The 23,445-nt window shown below is 42.3% G+C and overlaps 1 protein-coding gene across 12 annotated transcripts in view; it reads left to right on the forward strand.

Annotated features, from left to right (window-relative positions):
• LOC109423877 (electroneutral sodium bicarbonate exchanger 1) overlaps positions 1-23,445 on the forward strand; it is a 215,044-nt gene that overhangs the window by 69,340 nt on the left and 122,259 nt on the right. For 2 of the 12 annotated variants that reach the window (XM_062849779.1, XM_062849788.1), the window contains exon 1: positions 1,726-2,999. The exons of 1 other annotated variant lie outside the window; for it this stretch is intronic. In XM_062849779.1, the coding sequence (XP_062705763.1) occupies positions 2,959-2,999 (41 nt within the window). In that variant the 5' untranslated portion in view covers positions 1,726-2,958. Of the gene's footprint in view, positions 1-1,721; positions 3,000-23,445 lie in introns of those variants that run through there. 9 more of the 12 variants (XM_062849792.1, XM_062849794.1, XM_062849786.1 and 6 more) reach the window with 7 other exon arrangements.

The raw sequence follows: 23,445 nt of genomic DNA on the forward strand, positions 1-23,445 counted from the left end.
GGATTTCTAAAGGATTACATGAGGCAATTTCGGAAGTAATTCAGGGAAGGTCAATAAAGAAGTTCTTAAAATAATTTCTAAGAAAATCTTTAGGGGAGTTTGGAGAGAATTCTAAAAAAAGCCTTTTAATCTTCTAAATAAACCCCAAGAGGAATTCTCAGAGAAATCTTCACATGCCCGGCAGAATTTCTTCAAAAAGTTCTGACGGATTTCTCACAGGAATTCATGGAGTGTTTAAATTTCTTGAGGAATCACTCAAAGAATTTCTGAAGGAATCAATAAAGTATTTCTGTAGAAATTTGTGGAGTACTTCTGAAAAAATCCATGTAAGATTTTCTAAAAAAAAATCGGTGAAATACCTAGTGGAATCTGAATAGTGGAATGAATCTTTGATAGATATTTTTAAAGACCCCGTGAAAGAATTGCTGGGAAAAAAATGTTAGTAAATTTTTGAATAAATTACTGAAAAATCCCGGGATGAATTTCTGTAAGAATGCTGCAATGTTTATTTCATTAGAAGGGAATTCTGAAGAAATACCTGAAAGAAGTAAAGTTTGTTTTTGCACGTTAGATGACACATGAAAAATAGAAAAACTCACACACATCGTAAAAATAATCTTAAAAAAGTTCCTGAAACCTTGAAATCTTAAGATTTTTTTTAATGCTCAGCTCAAAATCGACAATAAGGTCACTTACACCCTTTTGCATCTTGGCCCTTCAATTTCCATTTAATGTTACTCATTTCAGTATCATAATAGTATTTTTTTCCGAACTTGTATAACGAAGCAGCTGAAATGAGTTGCATAATGAAAAATAGCTGCACTATGAACATTATGCAAATAAAAGAGTTGTATAGTGAAAAAACAAATCATTGCATAAAATTTTGCATGTAACTCATTCATTTAAAATTAAATCAGTTCGGTTGGAAGCAAATTCTGAAATTTAAAAGTTTCGTCTGCTCATATGTATTAGCGAGCCTTCATGTCCCTTTTCCCAAAGCCTAATCCCAGTTAGCGAACCTACCTAAGCCCACATTCCCCACCACAATCAACCACCACCACCACCACCCTCTCTATCGTAGCCTCATCGATCCACTCGCTCCAGCCACAGTCCTCCCAAAAACGGAAAAGGGAGCTTCAAACACACGTCCTGCTTCCAGCTAGCCGCCATCACAAAGAGAGAGAGAGAGAGCACGCGCTAAAAATACGCGAGTGTGGCATGGCCATTATGTAGTAATACACTGCTGCCGCTTGCTAGTAGAACAAAACTTTCGCGCATATTCGATGAACCGGGACTCGGGAATGAAAATGGGGGCGAAGAAATGGAGCAGGCAGACAGACAGACGATTCCGCAGCAGCAGCGGTTCGTACAAAGAGGGGGCTTGGTAGATGATAGACATACATACGGATATAGTAATACGCTGAGGAATATCTGTAATCGGAGCCTTGGTACTGAAAACCTACAATGAGAGATTGTACGATAGAAGTAAGTTCAAGGCTAAAAATCGATGGGAACGTGCAGTCTGAATTATGCAAAACACATATAGAAAAATAACAATTTTCTAAGAAAAGGAAATTTAACACTCGAGGAACAACATTGTACGAGGGATTACTGTACGAGCAAATCCGTATAACAGAAGGAGGCGAACAGCAACAGCAACGATTGCGGAGACAGTGGAGCTGAGCAGAGCACTATAGTGGCTCCTGCTTGGTGGACGACGAACAACGACGGCGACGGCGACGACGACGGTTTCCAAGTTAGTTAGCCACGCGACTCTCGACGCGAACGGACGTACGACGGACGTTTGCACGCGAAGACAGCAGTTCGAGGTTTTCCTTCCTTTCTTCGGTTTCGGGTGGGAACGCATTTCCCGGTTTTCCTCCTTTCTCTCGCTCTCGATTGAAGTCCCTTTTTTGTCTCGCCTGTTCTGTTTTGGAGGAGACGGGTGGATAAGTGTTCCGTTCTTGGGGGTGGTGAAAGAATTTTCATCGAGAAGTCTCCTCGGTGAATCGTAGTCGCAACGGAAGAAGATACCGGTAGATGAGGAAAAGTGTGCCTTTCGTGATACTGTTAGATAATACAAGCGCTACTGATGTGAAACGATAGTTGAAAGCGAAGAGTAATTAAATGAAGAAAGTAAATACATCAATTGAAACAAAGTGTTGAAATGCTCAGTTGGAGAGATATTGTGATAAGGATAATCGTTTCTTAAAGCTACAGTGTTAAGGTTCAGTCGGACTCATTCCACTCGGGTGCCTCAAAAGAAAAAAAAGTGGAACTGGATTTCCGTCACAAATTTCATGCCACAAAACAAGGTGGCGCCATTTATCGAAAACTTGTTTGCTTTATGTCAAATCGTATCTCAAGTGGTATCCTTCCGCAGTGTTGTTTAACAGTGAATACGATATCAGTTCGCCCCTTTCTTCACACACCCTTCCAAAAACAAATAACCCTTTTCACTTGTCTCTTAAACCGAGTTGAATCCTGCCAAAGTCCAATCGTTGCAGACGTTTGTTTGTTTGCATATACACAAAGTCGAGAGTCGCAAATTCCGCGAATCGTGTGGTTTTATAGGATGAGCCACGAGAAAGTCCTACACAATCGTCAACAAATCCTACACGCGTCGTGATAAAGCAGCCATTGTGCAAGAAGGATTCGTGGTAAATAGCGCGCAGCTGCTGCTTCTACCAGTGCAAACGATCCAATCAAGCAAGGCAGCGCCAAACATACACCAGCCGTGTACCCAGATACCCGTTGCGGAAGAAAGGATATTCAGCGCACACACACCAACCGTTTTCCGGGGATAACGAGCCAGACTTGTTTGGCACTCGTGTTTTCTTTCTAATTCTACGGAGAAAAGGGACGATTAGGGGGATGTCGTTAGTGTGGCAATAGGATAATACTTGACCCAGCTGGAAGTAGCCATCGTTACCGGTTTGGCAGTTAGGCAGAGATTGAATGGTGAAGATGAAGGATAATAAGCGGTTTTACATCGCCAGGTGAGTTTGGGATAAATGGGTTGGCTAAGGGATATGTTCCTTTGTTTGTGAATCAAGACAACAAACTATTGATGACGTTTGACTTTTATGAACAAATTGAATTGCAAAAAGAAATCCACGTGCCCCAGTGGGAACCGAACCCACGACTCCCAATTCGGTAGACGGGCGCTTCTTTGCTTCAATCTACGGAGGCACACGGAGCGAATTGGGAGTTATGAGTTCGATTTCCACCGGAGCACATGGATTTCTTTTCGCAATTCAAATCACAATTTGTACATCGATCACGTGTTTCTGTTGTGTGAATGAATGTCAAAGCAATCAAGCCATGAATCAAACGATGTAATTTCCACTTGGCTTGGTTAGCCTAAGGAAAAACCTTGAAATTGACAAACTATTGTGTATAAATTATAAGAAAAAAATGGTGTTCCTCAAAAATTTGTGTCAGGTTTTGAGCCGATTTTAAAATCTGATATGAAATCACAGTTACTATATCATTGAAGTCGACTAAAGGAATTTATTACTTTGAGTGATGTCATAAACGTACCGGTGATACCGAGCACTATTTTGAGAAATGAGCTTGTTTATGATCTACAAGGTCGACTAGATAATCAAACAAACCATAACATAAAATCAGAGGTACTGCCACGCTTGATAAGATGGAAAAACATTGGGATAAATAAGCTAGTAAATTTTGTATTCTTATAGTATCTAGTCGTGTTCAAAAGTTCAAGTTATTTGATAGAAAATTGACTGGCATATAGTAGAAAGCGACCAAAATAAGAGCCCTTGTCTCAATACTCTCACACCATATGATGAATAACGTTTCTCGTGCCTTGTGCAGAGAAGAAGATTTTCGGGCAGAAAAGGCACAAAACAACCCGATCAGAAAGGCATAATAAAACATAACATAATTATATCAACGGTTGATATCTATATCAAGGTTTGTTATATTTAGATATGTTTGTTGGAATCGGTACGAAAACTAGTTTGTATTATTTCAAAGTTATAACAAAATCAGTTACAATAAATAAAGAGGGTACGAGTGCCATCATTGGGCTGCAAAACGGTGAGTCGATAAGGAGAGCATCCAACATAGCTCTGGTCCTCACAAGTTCCTACCTCATGCTCCCACGGGTCAAGCGATGACAAAGACCGCCAGCTAAGAGTTGTGTGCTTAGCTGAAAGTGCAGCCTGGGCACTGTTGTCCTTCTGACTTCAGCTAGATTGAGGAGGTACGACACGAGCGTTTTTTTTACCAAGGAGGTGCGGCTCAAACAGCGTCTGTTCTGGTATCCAGCGGCTGAGTAAAAAACGCTGCACCACGCCCAGCTAGATCCAAGGTGGTAACCCCAACAGTGTGGTCGTCCTAGTGTTGGTTGGGACGTTAAACAGAACTGGCATGATGGCCCTCCGGCGAGACAGGAGTGTTGGGCTAGGCCCAATAAGCCACCCGTAAAAATCCCCATTGCGAATAACATAGGAGAAAATACGACTCGATACGGCATAGACCCACGCGACAAAATAAGGACTACGATTGGAAACTTGGAACATGGCATTGCAAGTCACTAGGTTTCGCAGGATGTCACAGGATAATTTACGATGAACTACATCGCCGCAACTTCGACATCGTGGCGTTGCAGGAATTTTGTTGGACTGGACAGAAAGTGTGGAAAAGCGGGCATCGAGCGGCTACCTTCTACCAAAGCTGCGGCACCACAAATGAATCGGGAACAGGATTTATAGTGTTGGGCAAGATGCGACAACGTGTGATCGGGTGGCAGCCGATCAACGCAAGGATGTGCATGTTGAGAGTTAAGGGCCGTTTCTTCAACTACAGCATCATCAACGTCCACTGCCCACACGAAGGGAGACCCGATGACGAGAAAGAAGCGTTCTACGCGCAGTTAGAGCAAACATACGATGGTTGCTCGCCGCGTGACGTGAAAATCGTTGTCGGCAACATGAACGCGCAGGTAGGAAGGGAGGAAATGTACAGACCGGTAATCGGGCGAAACAGCCTGCACGCCGTATCGAATGATAACGGCCAGCGATGCGTATACTTTGCAGCCTCCCGTGGTATGGTAGTCCGAAGCACCTTCTTCCCCCGCAAAGATATCCACTAAGCCACCTGGAGATCACCCGACCATCAGACAGAAAACCAAATCGACCACGTTCTAATCGACGGTAAATTCTTCTCGGATGTACCAATGTCCGCACATACCGCAGTGCGAATATAGATTCGGATCACTACTTAGTCGCTGTATGCATGCGCTCAAAACTTTCGACAGTTATCACCACGCGACGAAGTCGAACGCCGCGGCTCAACATCGAGCAGCTGCGTAACGTAGAAGTGGCTCAAGACTACGCGCAGCAGTTAGCAGTGGCCCTACCAACGGAAGAGCAGCTTGGCACAGCTACACTTGAAGATGGCTGGAGGGACATCCGATCCGCCATAGGTAGTACCTCGGCTACAGCACTAGGGTTCGCGACTCCGAATCACAGAAACGACTGGTACGACGGCGAATGTGAACAGTTGAAAAACGAGAAGAATGCAGCATGGGCGAGAATGCTGCAACACCGTACGAGAGCGAATGAGGCACGTTACAAACAGGCGCGGAACAGGCAGAACTCAGTCTTCCGGATGAAGAAGCGCCAGCAGGAAGAACGAGATCGCGAAGCGATGGAAGAGCTGTACCGCGCTAAGGACACACGAAATTTCTACGAGAAGCTGAACCGCTCGCGCAGAGGCTTTGTGCCACAAGCCGACATGTGCCGAGATAATCACGGGAATATTTTCACGAGCGAGCGTGAGGTGGTCGAGAGGTGGCGGCAGCATTACGATGAGCACCTCAATGGCGACGTTACAAGTACCGAAGGTGACGTGGTAACAGATCTAGGAGTATGTGCACAGGACGAAAGGCTTCCGGCCCCTGACCTCCAAGAGATTGAGGAGTAGGTTGGCCGGTTGAAAAACAACAAAGACGCTGGAGCAGATCAACTACCAAGCGAGTTTCTAAAATACGGTGGAGAAGCACTAGTGAGAGCACTACACTGGGTCATTACCAAGATTTGGGAGGAGGAAGTATTACCGGAGGAATGGATGGAAGGTATCGTGTGTCCCATCTACAAAAAGGGCGACAAGTTGGATTGCGGGAACTACCGCGCGATCACACTACTGAGCGCTGCCTACAAGATACTCTCTCAAATTTTATGCCGCCGTCTATCACCGATTGCAAGAGAGTTCGTGGGGCAATATCAGGCTGGATTTATGGGTGAACGCGCTACAACGGACCAGATGTTCGCCATCCGCCAGGTGTTGCAGAAATGCCGCGAATACAACGTGCCCACACATCACTTGTTCATCGATTTCAAATCGGCGTATGATACAATCGATCGAGAACAGCTATGGCATATTATGCACGAATACGGATTTCCGGATAAACTGATACGGTTGATCAAGGCGACGATGGATCGAGTGATGTGCGTAGTTCGAGTATCAGGGACACTCTCGAGTCCCTTCGCATCTCGCAGAGGGTTACGGCAAGGTGATGGTCTTTCGTGCTTGCTGTTCAACATTGCGTTAGAGGGTGTAATAAGGAGAGCGGGGATAAACACGAGTGGGACGATTTTCACGAAGTCCGTTCAGCTGCTTGGTTTCGCCGATGATATTGATATTATTGCTCGTAAATTTGAGAAGATGGCGGAAACGTACATCCGACTAAAGAGTGAAGCCAGGCGAATCGGATTAGTCATTAATGTGCCGAAGACAAAGTACATGATGGCAAAGGGCTCCAGGGAGGAATCAGCGCGCCCGCCACCCCAAATTTATATCGACGGTGATGAAATCGAGGCGGTTGAAGAATTCGTGAACTTGGGCTCACTGGAGACCACCGACAACGACACCAGCAGATAAATTCCGAGACGCATTGTGGCAGGAAATCGAGCTTACTTTGTACTCCGCGGAATTCTACGATCGAACTAAGTTTGCCGTTCCACAGAGTTGACTATCTACAAAACGTTTATTACACAGATCGAAAAAAGAGTGTAAATTTCTGTTACATATGATGCACATGTTTGGAGCGTGGGATATCACAAAAGTTTACATGACATATCATGTAAAACTCATGAAATATCATGTAAACTTCCATTATATATCATGTAATTCAGCATGACTCTGAGTGTTTACATGACATAAAACGCAAATTTACATGAAATATCATGTAAATCATCATACACTTAAGTTTACATGACTAATATGAAGTTTACATGACGTGTAAATCTCATTATTTTTATCTGTGTAGACCGGTATCCCTTGGGTAGTCCTCTATGGGCACGAAGCATGGACTCTACGTGCAGAGGACAACGCGCCCTTGGAGTTTTTGAACGGAAGGTGTTGCGTACCTTCTACGGTGAAGTGCAGATAGATGACGGGACTTGGAGAAGGCGAATGAACCACGAACTGCATCAGCTGCTAAGAGAACCAACCATCGTCCATACTGCGAAAACCGGGAGGCTGCGGTGGGCGGGTCACGTCATCAGGATGTCGGATAGCAACCCGACTAAAATGGTTCTCGAGAGTCATCTGACCGGTACAAGAAGACGTGAAGCGCAGCGAGCTAGGTGGGTCGACCAAGTGGAGGACGATCTGCGGACCCTACGCAGAGTGCGGAACTGGAGACAGTCATGGACCGAGTGGAATGGAGGCGGCTACTATGTACAGCAGAGGCCACCCCGGCCTTAGCCTGACCGGATGACGGATGATGTTGAAACGTTGATATTGGGTATTTTTAAATGTTTCTTATCATGATCCAGATCACCAACACAGTTGTATGTTCAGCAAAGTTCTAGATGTTCTAGAAGTTCTCGAATAGTATAAAATTTGATGAACAATTTCACTGCTACGAGCTATTTGATATGTTAAATCTCATTATTCTGCTGTCCTATAAAATTTGGATCATCACTCATCAGCGAAGTTGTCGGGGAGTTCTTGGCTCTCAAGTTGAAAATGTTATTGAATATCGCGTCACTTGGGCGGTGGCTTCTATATTCGTCTGTTTTCCGCTATAACACAGTCAATTTTGAACCAGTTGACTTGAAATGTTGTACACGGGTAGATAATATACCTATCTCATCGCATTCCAAAAATTGGTTCAAATTGGACTGAGTTATAGCGGAAAACAGACGAAAATAGAAGCCATCGTCGAAGTGGCGCGATTCCCTATGTAATTAAACCGTGGCGTTTACATTTGCTTAGAGGATTTTGTACATGTCTTACAGATTGACTATTTTGGGCGTACCCACTCTAATCTGCACCTAATTTTATCCGTAATTATTCAAAACTGGTGAAAATTTGGTAAGATTGTTGGTTAAATATTTATTAGCTTTGGCGTTTAGGGACAATAACTGTAAATAACATCCATCTCTGGAATCTCTAGAATCCTGGGGGACTTTGGATAAGCATCTATATTTGGATCCCGGGATTCGATAAATCCTTGAATCATCTTAAACCTGGGACTTTCCTCAGACGTACCGAAATGGATACTCTAAATTCGAAAAAAAAAACTGAACTCTTACAGAAAATAAAACTGCCAAATAAGGGACACTGAAAAAAATGTTGTTTACGTTTGGTAAAACATCATAGCGCTATATTGAGTGGACCATTCATATCACCAGTCATTGCAACTGCCATTAGTGATACATTTTAAGTAATCCAACGATTTGCATGCGGATTGCGGAAACTGGGTCGTACGTTTCATATTAAAAATAAACAATACAACTGTGACAAGCGGTATCAGGTGCATCGTGTCTGCTCACCTGGCGGAAATTTCCACTCGATAAATCCATCCAACTAAAGGAAACGACTACTCTTTCGTACTCTTCGGTTACCATCGCACCGATCGCCGCCGCCGCCGCCGTCATAATGCCAAATGCAATTACACCCAGGAAGGTGTCTTCTCACTCACAAGTCCAGTCATTGAGGAGACTTCTCACCACACACGAATCGCCTGGCTGCATGAGCAAACGCGCGCGACTGCATCGAAACCAAAACAGAAAACTGCAAAAACTGCATTCCAGTCACGCATACACTAACTGCGCGAAAGAGCCGAACCGCACGCCGAGCTCCGTCCGAGTGTGGAGATTCCCCCCACACGTACACCCATACACGTTGCTGTGATGATGCGGTTTATTAAAATGTGACCGTTAAAAATAACACCACGCTGCTGCTGACTGCTGGTGCTGTGGGTGCCCTTCCTCATGCAGAACCGTAGGTAAATCGAACTGGAGGAGTCACAGTCAGTAATGAAACTCGTTCCCTCTGTGTGGATCTACAGTAGTCCTCCGATGAAGTCGAACTACGTTTACACTAGTGTTTTATTTAGTCAGTTACACTTCTTTGCTTCTTATCCATTGATTCAGTATCAACGGTGGGGTAACGGGATTAAGCCCACTTCCCAGCCTAGTGTTCTATGAGCACTTCCACAGTTATCAACTGCCAATGACCATTTTACATGTGCATATCGTGTGAGAGAAACGAAGATACTCTTTGCCCAAGGAAGTCAAAGAAATGTCCATTTCGATAAGTTCTTGGACCGACCGGGAATCGAACCCGTCACCTTCAGCAAGGTCATGCTGAATATCCACGCATTCCTAAGTTTCCAGTTTGTGTCAATTCCAACAATTCTTATCTATACATCCTCAATGCTTGTTTTCTACGGGAGAAGACTATTCTCATTATCTTGAGCGCGCAATTGGTAGTAGCAGACCGCATCTCATTTGGCATTAGTTGTGGTACGAATGTAGGTGAAGTTGATGGTCATTGCTGGTGCGGTGAGTCGATGGAAACCAATCACCACCGATTATTATTATCATGTCTGCGAAGGGGAATCCAGCGAAATGAATACTCATCGAGGCCATTGTCCTGCCTCCGAATAAGAAACGGCTAGTGAGCCACGTCTAGAGACGATGATCTGTTAACATTTTGAATCACGCAGATTGTAGGGCAAACTTGAAACGTTTCTACATGTTTTATTCGTAATTTGAAAGCCTTTCAATTTTACTATCAACCATGCGTTTCCATGCTAATGACATTGCTTGAGCTCGCACGGTGATCCTTGTTATAATCAAGCTCCATTGTGGTGCATGCTTTAATAAATTCAGTTTCTGTCTACGGGGAATCAACAGTATCATGCATGAAGAAATCACTGTAAATCAAAGTTGTTTTATTGAATTATCAAATTAAATTGAATGCTAGTTCTATAATGCTCAAACATGCAAAGCGCCTTATTGCTCCACGTTTTATCAATCAAGCTACCTACCTCTACTTTCAATTATCAATTATGACAAGGCCCATTTCCTGAAAAAGCTTCAATCAAAATCGCATGCGATCGTCGATTTAAAACAAACAAACGTTTCGTGTTGATCAAATAAGTGATCGTCGTGTTAAGCAAGATATTCTCTGCGTTCATTAAAGCAATGATGATGCATAACGAGTTTAAATGCATTCCTAAACTCTCGCGATACACGCAAGGAAAAAATTGAAATCGTCCGTGCATAAATGCGCAAATTGATTGAAGATATCCGGTTTCAAAATGACGCAAATCTCATATCCAAAACACGCAATCACGCTGCACGTTGATGACCAACACTAAATGGAACCCCAAAAAGCTAATCGACAACGCTTCCCACACTTCCCTTCAAGATAAACATTCACAAGTCTACGTAAACGAAAGCAACAAAAAAAAGTTCAACAACATTCGCCATCGTCCCGTAGCCGTAGGTCAGTACCCTACAAAGACAAACAAGGCTCGCCTTCCGCGTGACTCAATTCGCATCGACCAACATCTTGGCGCCACATGTTTAAACCTCGAAGCGTGTGCGGAATCCCCCCGATGGCGATGGCAAGATCTCTTCACTGATGCCCACGGCTTCGAACGACACAACCAGACGACACCGCCCCAATCACACAAACAACAACAGAGCAAATCCTTCGGCACCGTGTCTCTCCGGTGTGCATTCTCATTCTCCCATTGTTCCCTTCCAATGTCAGCTCGATTGGATTGCGGCGACGGCGGCGGCGGTTGCAACAAGAACCGAAAGAGTATCGGATGCATTTCCCGGCATCCGATGCGACGACACGGTTGTGTCTTGATCTTGGTTCCTGTTCTTACTCGGGAGAGTTCAAGTGCAACCGTTCACCCCCTTTTTCGAGTCTGCTAAATGTTCTCGTATGTCTGGTCTCACAAAGATTCACATAACGGTCATTGCACTGCTGCACTGCCCTGGAATCGAGCCGCACATGCTACTGCAACACAATGCAGCTACACCAGCTGCTGAAGCATGTAGTACAGTGGTTCCCAACCTTTTTGAGATGGCGACCCCCTATAAGAATTGTCGAAACATCTGCGGCCCAATGAAAGTTTTTAGAAAAAAAAATGAATTAAATGAACCAAACCGATTTTTTTGGGTACAGTGACGTAGCCAGAAATTTACTGTGGGAGGGGTTTTCGACAGTCAATGATACGGTTTTTTATTCGACACTCACATTTCGTGAACAATGATGTCATGTACATTCAACTTGAATAATAGTTGAAAAATAGCGGCGCAGCCGAAAATTTTTTCTTCTAAAGGCGTTTTATACTGCAAAATTGTTCCTAAAATTGTGGCTTTTGGGGGTGACGGTATACAAAATAAAAAATTGGTATGATTTGCACAAAATAGAATAAATTTTTTACAATTTTTTGGTAGCATCGCGGCCCCCTTGGACTAGCTTCACGGCCCCCCAGGGGGCCGCGGACCACCGGTTGGGAACCCGTGATGTAGTATGTAGTCTAGATAGCAGTCATCGAAAAGAGCAACTGCTGACGAGTACCATGTCACTAGTTTGCTTTGCTCTTGAATTGGCTAGACGCTGTACCTACAAATGATTTCCCAATCCTATTCTTTGTCGTCACATCCCGAGCATGGTGGAATAACTGACCGGCATGCCTTAATATTATTCAGTTACATACTCATTAGAGTGGGTCAACGTTGTATGGGGAAATTAAAATTTGATCGTATGAACCGGGAACAAAGCTTTTTCAATCTATCTTAGCATCCAAAACAACTGTGCAAAATTTGAAAGCGATTGGTTGCGTCCCTGAATTCCGCATTGCGATTGAAATTTGTGTGTCAAAACTATGTAACCGATGATATTCAAATGTAGCCTTGAATGCACCAAAAACTTTGCCGGAGACCGCAAAGCGATCCGAACCATACAACAAAAGTTATAGCGTTCATATCGTCTGATGGTGCTTAACATTTAACATGTTAAGGAATAACATCAATAATGAAATCTTATTTTTTGGCCTGAATTACCAAGGGTATAACTTTTTCGCAAGTGTCGGATCACTTTGCAGTCTTTGCAAGGATCTTTGGCAAAGTGTTTTAGCATATCCTAGTCTAGATCGTTATAGACATTTTTTCAACTTATGATAAAATGCAAAAAAAAGTACGTTTTACCATACTAAATCCCATACAAATTTCAATTGCAATGCGGAATATGGGGACGCAACCAATCACTCCCAAACTTTGCACAATTGTGTTGGACGAAAAAGAAAAGGCCCATATAGCCACTACTGTCAAGGTGTGGGTATTCTGCATGGCTATGCTGATGGTGATTGATCCGATTCCCGGTCAGAAATTTCCTTCACTTCCTTGGATATAGAGTATCTTCGAGCATGCCACACGATATGCACATCCAAAATGGTCATTGGCAGAGGAAGCTCACAGTTATTAACTGTGGAAGTGCTCATAGAACATTAAGCTGGGAAGCAAGATTTGTCCCAGTGCACTAAGGGGATTCAGGTGGCCAAAAATCGAAAATTGACTTTATGCAATTTGAGATTTAGCTTCGGTAGTTGAAAGTATACCCCTTGGACCAGTAAACCCTAGAATATTAATTTGCTAATCCCTATCCTTATAGAAAAATTGGTAGCAGAATGAGACCATTGCCAATTTTTGGTAAAACGAATGAAATGTTCAACTTTACATAACTTTGGCTTAAATGAAATAGCTTGATTATAAACCTTTCGAATGACGTATCTGACGTAGAAATGTTGATTGTAGGGTAAATGATGGTGGTTGGACCAGTCTAAAAACTAATCATGGTTGGACCAATTTGGAAAAGTTGATGTTTTTAAAATTTTCATGAAATTTCAAACGAATATCTTCGTTTTGTCGAAATGTTTCCCATCTTTGTAGGAATTATATTAATTTCCGTTAGTATGCCTTTATTTTTTTGAATAATTCGGAATTTTGCCAAACATCTGTCTGCGCATGATCGGGGCACTAAAATCACTGTACTTGTAACGTTAACAAAAGCCCTATTTTATTTGAAATTAACCTACTTTTTCATTACACTAGTGCGAAAATATGCGAACTTTATGCAGACACCAATTTCAAATTTTCTTTTGAAAATACAAGCGAAATTCAATGCACCAAAACCCAACGATTTCGGTTAGACCAAGCCGTTACCATGTTGGTTTCTAGGTCCGCCTAAGTTTGTGTACATTTTTCTTCGCGCGCTGACAGTAGGCAACTAACCGATAGTGAGCATTATAATCACGAAAACGTAGGAGAAAACGTTGAAAATTACCGGAGTACCAGGTTTAATAACTTGTTAAAATATTGAAGTCCCGTCTTTGTAGGAAATAGCTGCGTTTCGAAGTACTCTCATGGACTTATCTCAAACCTGCGTTTGTGCGCTTCTACTCGTGGACAATTCCTAAGGAGAAATAATTATCGTCCAATGGAATCGCTGATAAAATAAGGTCGTCTAGAATGCGTAACCGTGAATTAGCAACAGGGGTATTAAGCCAGCTTTCTCGCACGATCCTGAAACGTCGATTAATGAAGAGGCCTTACATTTTGAATTTTGTTCAGGTTACGCAGTGTAATTACTTGACGTCATGCAACTTGATATTGATATCCCTAATAAATATATTATTTTTTACTCACTTATGTGTTCCAAAATGTATTCCAAACTAGCTGTCCCGGCAAACTTTGTCTTGCCAAGCTGCGATGGTTTGACAACTGTTAAGGACATAGTTGCAGGGGTTACAAAATGGCAGCGAGTATGGCCGCCACTCTCTGCCTCATACCTCCCTCCCCTCACCATAGTCAACGAGTAGGGCGGAAGTTGCCGAACAAACTCTCAAAATTATCCTTGCTTACCTTCTCAAAATGCACTCAGATTTCTACTTGTGGTAGACAACTACATTTTCCGTCCTTTGGGATACTTCTGTTTTTCACTTTTCACAATATTTTAACAGTTTGGTGCAAAAATGTATCACACAATGCACTTTCTTTCTTCAACAAGTGCGGCCCCCATATTTTCAAATCACTTTTTAACAGTCTTCCAAGCAACACAGCACTGTAATAAGTTGATCGATTATTGAAAACTATCCACACTATCGACTGACCTACCGTTTATCGCGAAAAACCTACGCGTTTTCCACTTTCGTGGTCGAAAACCCGAATCAATTTGAATCGCGGTTTGCTAGAACGGAAAAGCGTACCGTTGAACTGAGTGGTGTTGTTCAACGTATGGTAAAACTGATTAAACCGCAGTTAAAGTTTATCACGAAAAAAGAGGCTGTGATTTTGTCAATCATATTAACTATTTTCAATATCATACTGCCAATATAATTTTAGTTGATAACAGAACAATCGTTCGCTGTTTTTGCGTTAAAATTACATCAACTAATGTCACCCCATAACACGGTAGTTGTCTACGGTCAGAGAGAAAAAGTACGTGAAAAGAGAGGAGAGAGTTGTCAACAAAAACGTAAATAAAGCGGTGCACAATGGGATACATGGTGAAAATATTGAGCAAATTATGAAATTATTTAAATTTGAAAATGTTTTACAAGAACAAATTGTATCGGTAAACATGTTTAATAAATCATATGTGTGCCAAAATTCAAAGGTTCAACTACTATGTTTATTTAGCTCATTTTGAAAGATTTGTGTTGTTTTTTTTTTTACCAAGTCACACTGCACTGTGCGCCGTCTGATTTGTTTATCTGAGTGGGTGGTTGAAAGGGTGATAAGAGCGGGAGTCAAGTTTATTGTTATGATCTCAAGCAACCTTCACCTTAAGGTCATCGCAGCAACGCACTCTAGATTGATTTAATTTTCTGATTATATTTAATTTAATTATAATTAATTTAAATGATTGTCGTAACTTTTTCGGCATATAAACACAGCTACCATGAATACGAATCAAACTCTGCATAAGTCATTCTGATCGGTTCACCCGTTCGTAAGTTTTGTTGCCTCAAATGGACTTCAAACTCATTTTTATATATATAGATATATTCCAAAATGTATCCCTTTCTCGTGTGACGTGGGACTTAAATGAACAAACTTTTCATCAATTCCATAAGCCATCGTTGGTTGGAACAGCTTTGTTTTTGGCCTTTGAATCAGATCAATCTGCATGTTGGGACAATACCAGATTTATTTTTTCGAAGATTTATATTTTTCTGATTATAATTAAAGTTTCTTGACTCTCATAGAAAGCATGTAAGCAGAATCAACACAAAAACCTCAACTGAAAACCAAGCCAAGAGATGATTCTGCTAATTGATCGAATCATGATCATACCTGTGGTCCAACCATTATCTGTGTAGCTCCAACCAAAATCAAAATTATGTGCCCAATAAAAACGATTTATTGAATATTTTATTCACTTATTCGAATGTTCTGGTACTTTTTGAAAAGTACGAGAGTAGATCCTTTCATTAACACCAAATAAAGTATACTAAAGGGTAATAATCATAAAAATATTTGGAAACAAATGTAGGCTACATTCCCAAATACTTCAAATTGGTCCAACCATCATCATTAACCATAAAACTATTAAATGGTACCACATTAAAAAAAATCAAATTTTCTCCATACAAACCGTTCCATACAAAAAAAGTTTAGCAAAGTTTCGCTTCGGGACTACTTCTTTGTTTAGGATCCTAGGGAGACTAGCCTAGCCGATCAGGCTAAGGCCGGGGTGGCCTCTGCTGTACATAGTAACCGCCTCCATTCCACTCGGTCCATGGCTGTTTGTCTCCAGTTCCGCACTCTGCGTAGGGTCCGCAGATCGTCCTCCACTTGGTCGACCCACCTAGCTCGCTGCGCTCCACGTCTTCTTGTACCGGTTGGATGACTCTCGAGAACCATTTTAGTCGGGTTGCTATCCGACATCCTGATGACGTGACCCGTCCACAGTAGCCTCCCGATTTTCGCGGTATGGACGATGGTTGGTTCTCTTAGCAGCTGATGCAGCTCGTGGTTCATTCGCCTTCTCCAAGTCCCGTCTTCCATCTGCACTCCGCCGTAGATGGTACGCAACACCATCCGTTCGAAAACTCCAAGAGCGCGTTGGTCCTCTGCACGTACGGTCCATGTTTCGTGCCCATTGAGGACGACCGATCTAAGCAGCGTTTTGTAGATAGTAAACTTCGTGTTACGGCGAACTTTATTCGATCGTAGAGTTCTGCGAAGTCTAAATGCCGATTTTCTGCCACAATGCGTCTCTGAATTTCTCTACTGGTGTCGTAGTTGGCGGTCACCAGTGAGCCCAAGTACACAAATTCTTTATCCGCCTCGATTAGATAGAAATTCAGGGTGGTGGGCGTGGTAATTCCTCCCTGGAGCCCTTTGCCATCATGTACTTTGTCTTCGACACATTAATGACTAATCCGATTCGCCTGGCTTCACTCTTTAGTCGGATGTACGTTTCCGCCATCGTCTCAAATTTGCGAGCTATAATATCAATATCATCAGCGAAACCAAGCAGCTGAACGGACTTCGTGAAAATCGTCCCACTCGTGTTTATTCCCGCTCTCCTTATTACACCTTCTAACGCAATGTTGAACAGCAAGCACGAAAGACCATCACCTTGCCGTAACTCTCTGCGAGATTCGAAGGGACTCGAGTGTGTCCCTGATATTTGAACTATGCACATCAATCGATCCATCGTCACATTGATCAATCGTATCAGTTTATCCAGGAACCCGTATTCATGCATAATCTGTTCTCGATCGATTGTATCATACGCCGATTTGAAATCGATGAACAAGTGATGTGTGGGCACGTTGTATTCGCGGCATTTCTGCAACACCTGGCGGATGGCGAACATCTGGTCCGTAGTAGCGCGTTCACCCATAAATCCAGCCTGATATTGCCCCACGAGCTCTCTTGCAATCGGTGAAAGACGGCGGCATAAAATTTGAGAAAGTATCTTGTAGGCAGCGCTCAGTAGTGTGATCGCGCGGTAGTTCCCGCAATCCAACTTGTCGCCCTTTTTGTAGATGGGACACACGATACCTTCCATCCATTCCTCCGGTAATACTACTGCCGTCCTACGAATAATTGTCCCATGTTATATGGGAATCCCATATAACATGGGACAACTTTGCGAAGAACGGCAGACTACCTCCTCCCAAATCTTGGTAATGACCCAGTGTAGTGTTCTCACCAGTGCTTCTCCACCGTATTTCAGAAGCTCGCTTGGTAGTTGATCTGCTCCAGCGGCTTTGTTGTTTTTCAACCGGCCAACCTCCTTCTCAATCTCTTGGAGGTCAGGGGCCGGAAGTCTTTCGTCCTGTGCACATACTCCTAGATCTGTTACCACGCCACCTTCGGTACTTGCAACGTCGCCATTAAGGTCTCGGCACATGTCGGCTTGTGGCATAAAGCCTCTGCGCGAGCGGTTCTGCTTCTCGTAGAACTTTCGTGTGTCCTTAGCGTGGTACAGCTCTTCCATCGCTTCGCGATCTCGTTCTTCCTGCTGCCGCTTCTTCATCCGGAAGACTGAGTTCTGCCTGTTCTGCGCCTGTCTATACGTGCCTCATTCGCTCTTGTACGGTATTGTAGCATTCTCGCCCATGCTGCATTCTTCTCGTTTTTCGTCTGTTTACATTCGCCGTCGTTTCTGCAAATCGGAGTCGCGAAGCCTAGTGCTGTAGCCGAGGTACAACCTATGGCAGATCAGATGTCCCTCCAGCCATCTTCAAGTGTAGCTGCGCCGAGCTGCTCTTCCGTTGGGAGGGCCACTGCTAACTGCTGCGTGTAGTCTTGAGCCACTTCTACGTTACACAGCTGCTCGATGTTAAGCCGCGACGTTCGACTTCGACGCGTGGTGATAACTGTCGAAAGTTTTGAGCGCATGCATACAGCGACTAAGTACTGATCAGAATCTATATTCGCACTGTGGTATGTGCGGACATTGGTTATATCCGAGAAGAATTTACCGTCGATTAAAACGTGGTCGATTTGGTTTTCTGTTTAATGATCGGATGCTCTGCAAGTGGCTTTGTGGATACCTTTGCGGGGGAAGAAGGTGCTTCGGACTACCATACCACGGGAGGCTGCAAAGTTTGCGCATCGCTGGCCGTTATCATTCGATACGACGTGCAGGCTGTTTCGCCCGATTATCGGTCTGTACATTTCCTCCCTTCCTACCTGCGCGTTCATGTCGCCACGCGGCGAGCAACCATCATATGTTTGCTCTAACTGCGCGTAGAACGCTTGTTTCTCGTCATCAGATCTCCCTTCGTGTTGGCAGTGGACGTTGATGATGCTGTAGTTGAAGAAACGGCCCTTAACTCTCAACATGCACATCCTTGCGTTGATTGGCTGCCACCCGATCACACGTTGTCGCATCTTGCCCAACACTATAAATCCTGTTCCCATTTCTTTGGTGGAGCCACAGCTTTGGTAGAAGGTAGCCGCTCGATGCCCGCTTTTCCACACTTTCTGTCCAGTCCAACGAAGTTCCTGCAACGCTACGATGTCGAAGTTGCGGGGTGTAGTTCGTCGTAAATTATCCTGTCACATTCTGCGAAACCTAGTGACTTGCAATTCCATGTTACAAGCTTCCAATCGTAGTCCTTATTTTGTCGCGTGGGTCTTTGCCGATTGTATCGAGTCGTATTTTCTCCTATGTTATTCGCAATGGGGATTTTTACGGGTGGCTTATTGGGCCTACGCCAACACTCCTGTCTCGCCGGAGGGCCATCGTACTAGTTTTGTTTAACGTCCCAACCAACACTAGGGCGACCACGCTGATGGGGCTACCACCTTGGATCTAGCTGGGCGTGGTGCAGCGTTTCTTACTCAGCCGCTGGATGCCAGAACAGACGCTGTTTGAACCGCACCTCCTTGGTGAACAGCATGTACGTACGTACCGAGCACCTCCTCAATCTGGCTGAAGTCAGAAGGACGACAGTGCCCAGGCTGTACTACCAGCTAATCACACAACCGCTAGCTGGTGGCCTTTGCCATCGATTGATATTGATCCGTGGAAACATGAGGTAGGAACTTGTGAAGGCCAAAGCTTTGTTGGACGCTCCTTGCCAACTCACCATTTACATTGTACAAGAATGAAACAAATATATAATAAATCTAGTTTTGCTGCTGTGCTGCTACATCCACCTGCTCGGGAGCTCATCGTTCCACCGCAACCATCACAATCGCTTGCGGTTTCTGATCGGTGATGATTGGCAAACCATCGACGATGTGCATTCCACACCAGAACGATCTGACGACCGTGCAAAAGCCAAAAAGGATGCAATTATTATCTGGAGGTTAACGATGACACTCGCCTCGCCGACAGTCAGCCGAGCGACCACCCATAAGAGAGGATGACTTGCGTTGCGTTGCGTTGACGGTGATTGCGGAATTTGATGTAATTCGCCGTTCAATTTGGGACGTTGTTTTTTCACTATTTTATTTTTTCGACATGGTTCAGTTGTTTGCTGTTTTTTGAGGACGCAATCACGTGCACATCATACTTTCAGCGACACATCCAAAAGCCATTACGAGACTACGATGACAACCACAACAACGTGAATCATTCGATATTTGTGGATGCGAGATGTAGGAAGCATGTATGTTGAATGTTGCGACGATTAATTAGCAAGTCGGAAGATGAGTGTGCTCTCGGGTTGTTGTGTAGACAGTTTTCGGATAAACTATTGATTAAATGTATTGGGAGAATTGTTTACACATTGGCAGAGTGTGTGAATATTGTTTACATATAGGGTGCCTTTTAGTTAAAACAGTCATGGGACTGAAAAGCAGAGCGTGGAAAATGATGTCCATAATTGATTAACAGTTTTCTAAGGATGCAACAATTATTATATCACTGTTCGACAAAAAAAAAACTTTTGCCGTGATCAGAGACCCCATTAGTAGGGCATAGAGGCGCATGCAAAATGTAGAAAAATGCCATTTTCAAATCTGTTGGAGCACCCCTAGAAACTTTTTGAGATGAGTTCGAATTTTATTCATTTTTGAAGGTCTGACACGAGCTTTTGAAATCATCATAAACACTTTTGAAATACAATATCTTTGAAATGCAATTTTGTGCACCGCTGAAATTTTTACAGATCCGAGAAGTAACTTTGATAAATAACTAGTCAAAATTTCAGCCTATTACGACATTCCATTTCTTTGATACATATCCGGGAAGAATCAAATATGACTTATGTAATACAAATCCTTGAAGTTTTCTCTTAATTCAATCACAAAAAGCAAGCCCCTATCCTTATCTAATCATAACAAAATAACTATTTTACTTTGATTTGACTTCGAAATGCTACACTTATGATCTAAATAATCGAATTAAAATTTTCGAGAAGAAAATCCGGTCGATTTTTCAAATTACTAACGTGGTAAGCCTGTGTAAAAATATAAATAAAATCTAATACATTTATATTTTGCGATCAGTTAAAAAAAAAACGTTTCCAGTGTTTTCGTGGGTTGTCTATATTCACTTAATGTTTCAAAGAACCTCCTAGCCATACCAAGGTGGTAAAATTGATAACTTTATTGAATGAAACAAACCTATTTCAATACAACGAATTGTAATTTTAAAAACTATGTAGAAAACATGGTTTAAGTTCACGACAGTTCAAAACAATACAACCCTAAAAAAATGCAAGCCAAAAATGAGAACAATCTCCATTTACTATTAGTAATAGTTGTTTTCATCACATTTTAGTTAGTTCCACAATACAGAATGTGTATGTTGGGGCATTACCATTGAAGACACTTTTATGAAATTAATTGAATTTGTCATGTAGTAAAATATTTCCAATCTTAATTTCAAGCTCAATAATGTCCTCCACGATTGTGAAATTGCTTTATATGTTCCAGCGGCATAGGGTGAGCAGGATCACCTATTTTGGGCTCATGTGTCTATGACTCAGTCAATTCAGAACCGATTGACTTGATTTTTGAGACACGATCAGATACGCATAGTATCTAGCTATGTGCAACAATTCAAGTTAATCGGTTTGGAATTGACTGAGTTATAGCAGCAAGTGCCCAAAATAGGTGCTCCTGCCTAAATGGTCCTAGACCCTATTTGTTAATATAGTGTTAAATACTATCTATCCAGAAGTACTAAGGCGAGTCCAAATAGTCCAAATTTGTTTCAATGCAGAGGTCGTTGGAATCTATATATATAAAAATGCAGTGGCATACGTGGGACCGCACATAAATTGCGAATGGAAGGTCAGATTTCGGTCGACTTAGCTTTGTTCTGTTAGTATTCACCCAAGGAAGGTTTATGAGGCAAAAAACATGGAAAAATTGAGAGTTTTTGAAAATCGATCTTTCATACATTTTGACCGTAGACTTGGTCTTGGTCAGAAACTTGAAACGTCAAAAAACGCAGTAGGCAAGACAAAGTTTGCCGGGTACAGCTAGTTTGAATATATTTTCCGCATCGTATTTAAATTTTTAAGAACATGGAACTGCTTGATATCTACCAGGTCAAGCACAAGCAGTCTGGAACGGTTACTTAGGTACACACCAAATCATTGAAAAGCATTCTCATCTATATGCGATATATGGATATTGAAATTTGGGCACAACTCGAAATTCGATCAAAACAAAATACTTCCTTGAATTAAGTGGACGAAGTGTATTTTGCCTGAATTGTGATCCTAATCCATCGCATTCAAAATCGCAGTTTATTGGTATTTAAACATGATTATGAAAGTATCATTTGATGTCAAATGTTACAATTAACTTAGTTCATTTTCATAAGCGACAAAAAAGTTTTTGAAAACTGCTATTAGAACATTAAATTATTTGGAAAAGTTTTTCCTTATAACACTCATGCTGACCTCAATGAATTAATCTAACTTTCTTCCTGTGGATCCTTTGTAATCATATCCTAAAATTTCTTGTATAGCTTTCCAAAATCATTTTTAGTTAAACCAGATGTTTGAAATACAATTTTCAACTCCTCCAGTCAGAGACTGAAAAATACATTAGCACTAGGAAACGGACGTCACATCCAGTGACCTAATGGAGAACTTGTAAAGAAACGTTTTCTCCTACTGGAGTGGAAGTCCTTCCAATATTCCGAGGCGTTCGAAGTATCCGAAAGACTGATGCTGCACGGCATTAACGCATAGAAGTTTTTAAATGGATATGAATATGAGCGTGCTTTATGGGATTAGATTAAAAAAAAAACTAAAAGATTTTCACTATATAAGTCAGAGTTAAGCCTTCGCGGATATGTATCAATGAAACGGAATGTCCTAATAGGTAAAAATTTTAACTAGTCATTTATCAAAGTTGCTTCTCAGATCTGTGAAAATTTCAGCGGTGTACAAAACTGCATGTCAAAGATATTGTATTTCAAATGTGTTTGATGATTTCCAAAGCTCTTGTCGAACCTTCAAAAATGAATAAAATTTAAACTAATCTCAAAAAGATTCTAGGGGTGCTCCAACAGATTTGAAAATGGCATTTTTCTACATTTTTCATGAGCTTTTATGCCCTACTAATGGGGTCTCTGATCACGGCAAAAGTTTTTTTTTGTCGAACAGTGTATTCTTCTCAGTTTTGTAAGTACAAAATCAATATGTTTTAATTTTCAAATTCAGTAATCTTTTTTTTTCCTGGGTAATGAAAACTTTTATATTAGTGGAGCGGACCTGGTGTGATGGTTAGAACACTTGACCATCACGCCGAGGACCTGGGATGGAATCCCACTCTCGACAAACTCGCAAAAATGTGAGTTCTTCCTTCGGAAGGGAAGTAAAGCATGGGTCCCGAGATGAACTAGCCTAGGGCTAAAAATCTCGTTAATACAGATAAAAAACTTTTATATTAAATGTTTTATTTATTTTTTATTATATTATATTGCCCCGGAGCGGTCGTGTCGTGAATTAGGTACACAAAGCATGAAAAAACACGCATCACACACTTGGATCCATAGTCCACCCAGGGCTCCACCTACACCAAAACGAAATTTGCCAAGCTCACCGGAAATAATAAGTATCATGTCATTTCGATTTCAACATGGTTCAATGAACTCTACACTCTGTTGCTTCAATCCTGCGAGTCCTGTTGCTAAGTCTCGCAGTCGAAACACATCATTTTATGC

This window comes from Aedes albopictus, chromosome 2 (assembly GCF_035046485.1).
Source record: "Aedes albopictus strain Foshan chromosome 2, AalbF5, whole genome shotgun sequence".
Taxonomy (NCBI): Eukaryota; Metazoa; Arthropoda; class Insecta; order Diptera; family Culicidae; genus Aedes; species Aedes albopictus.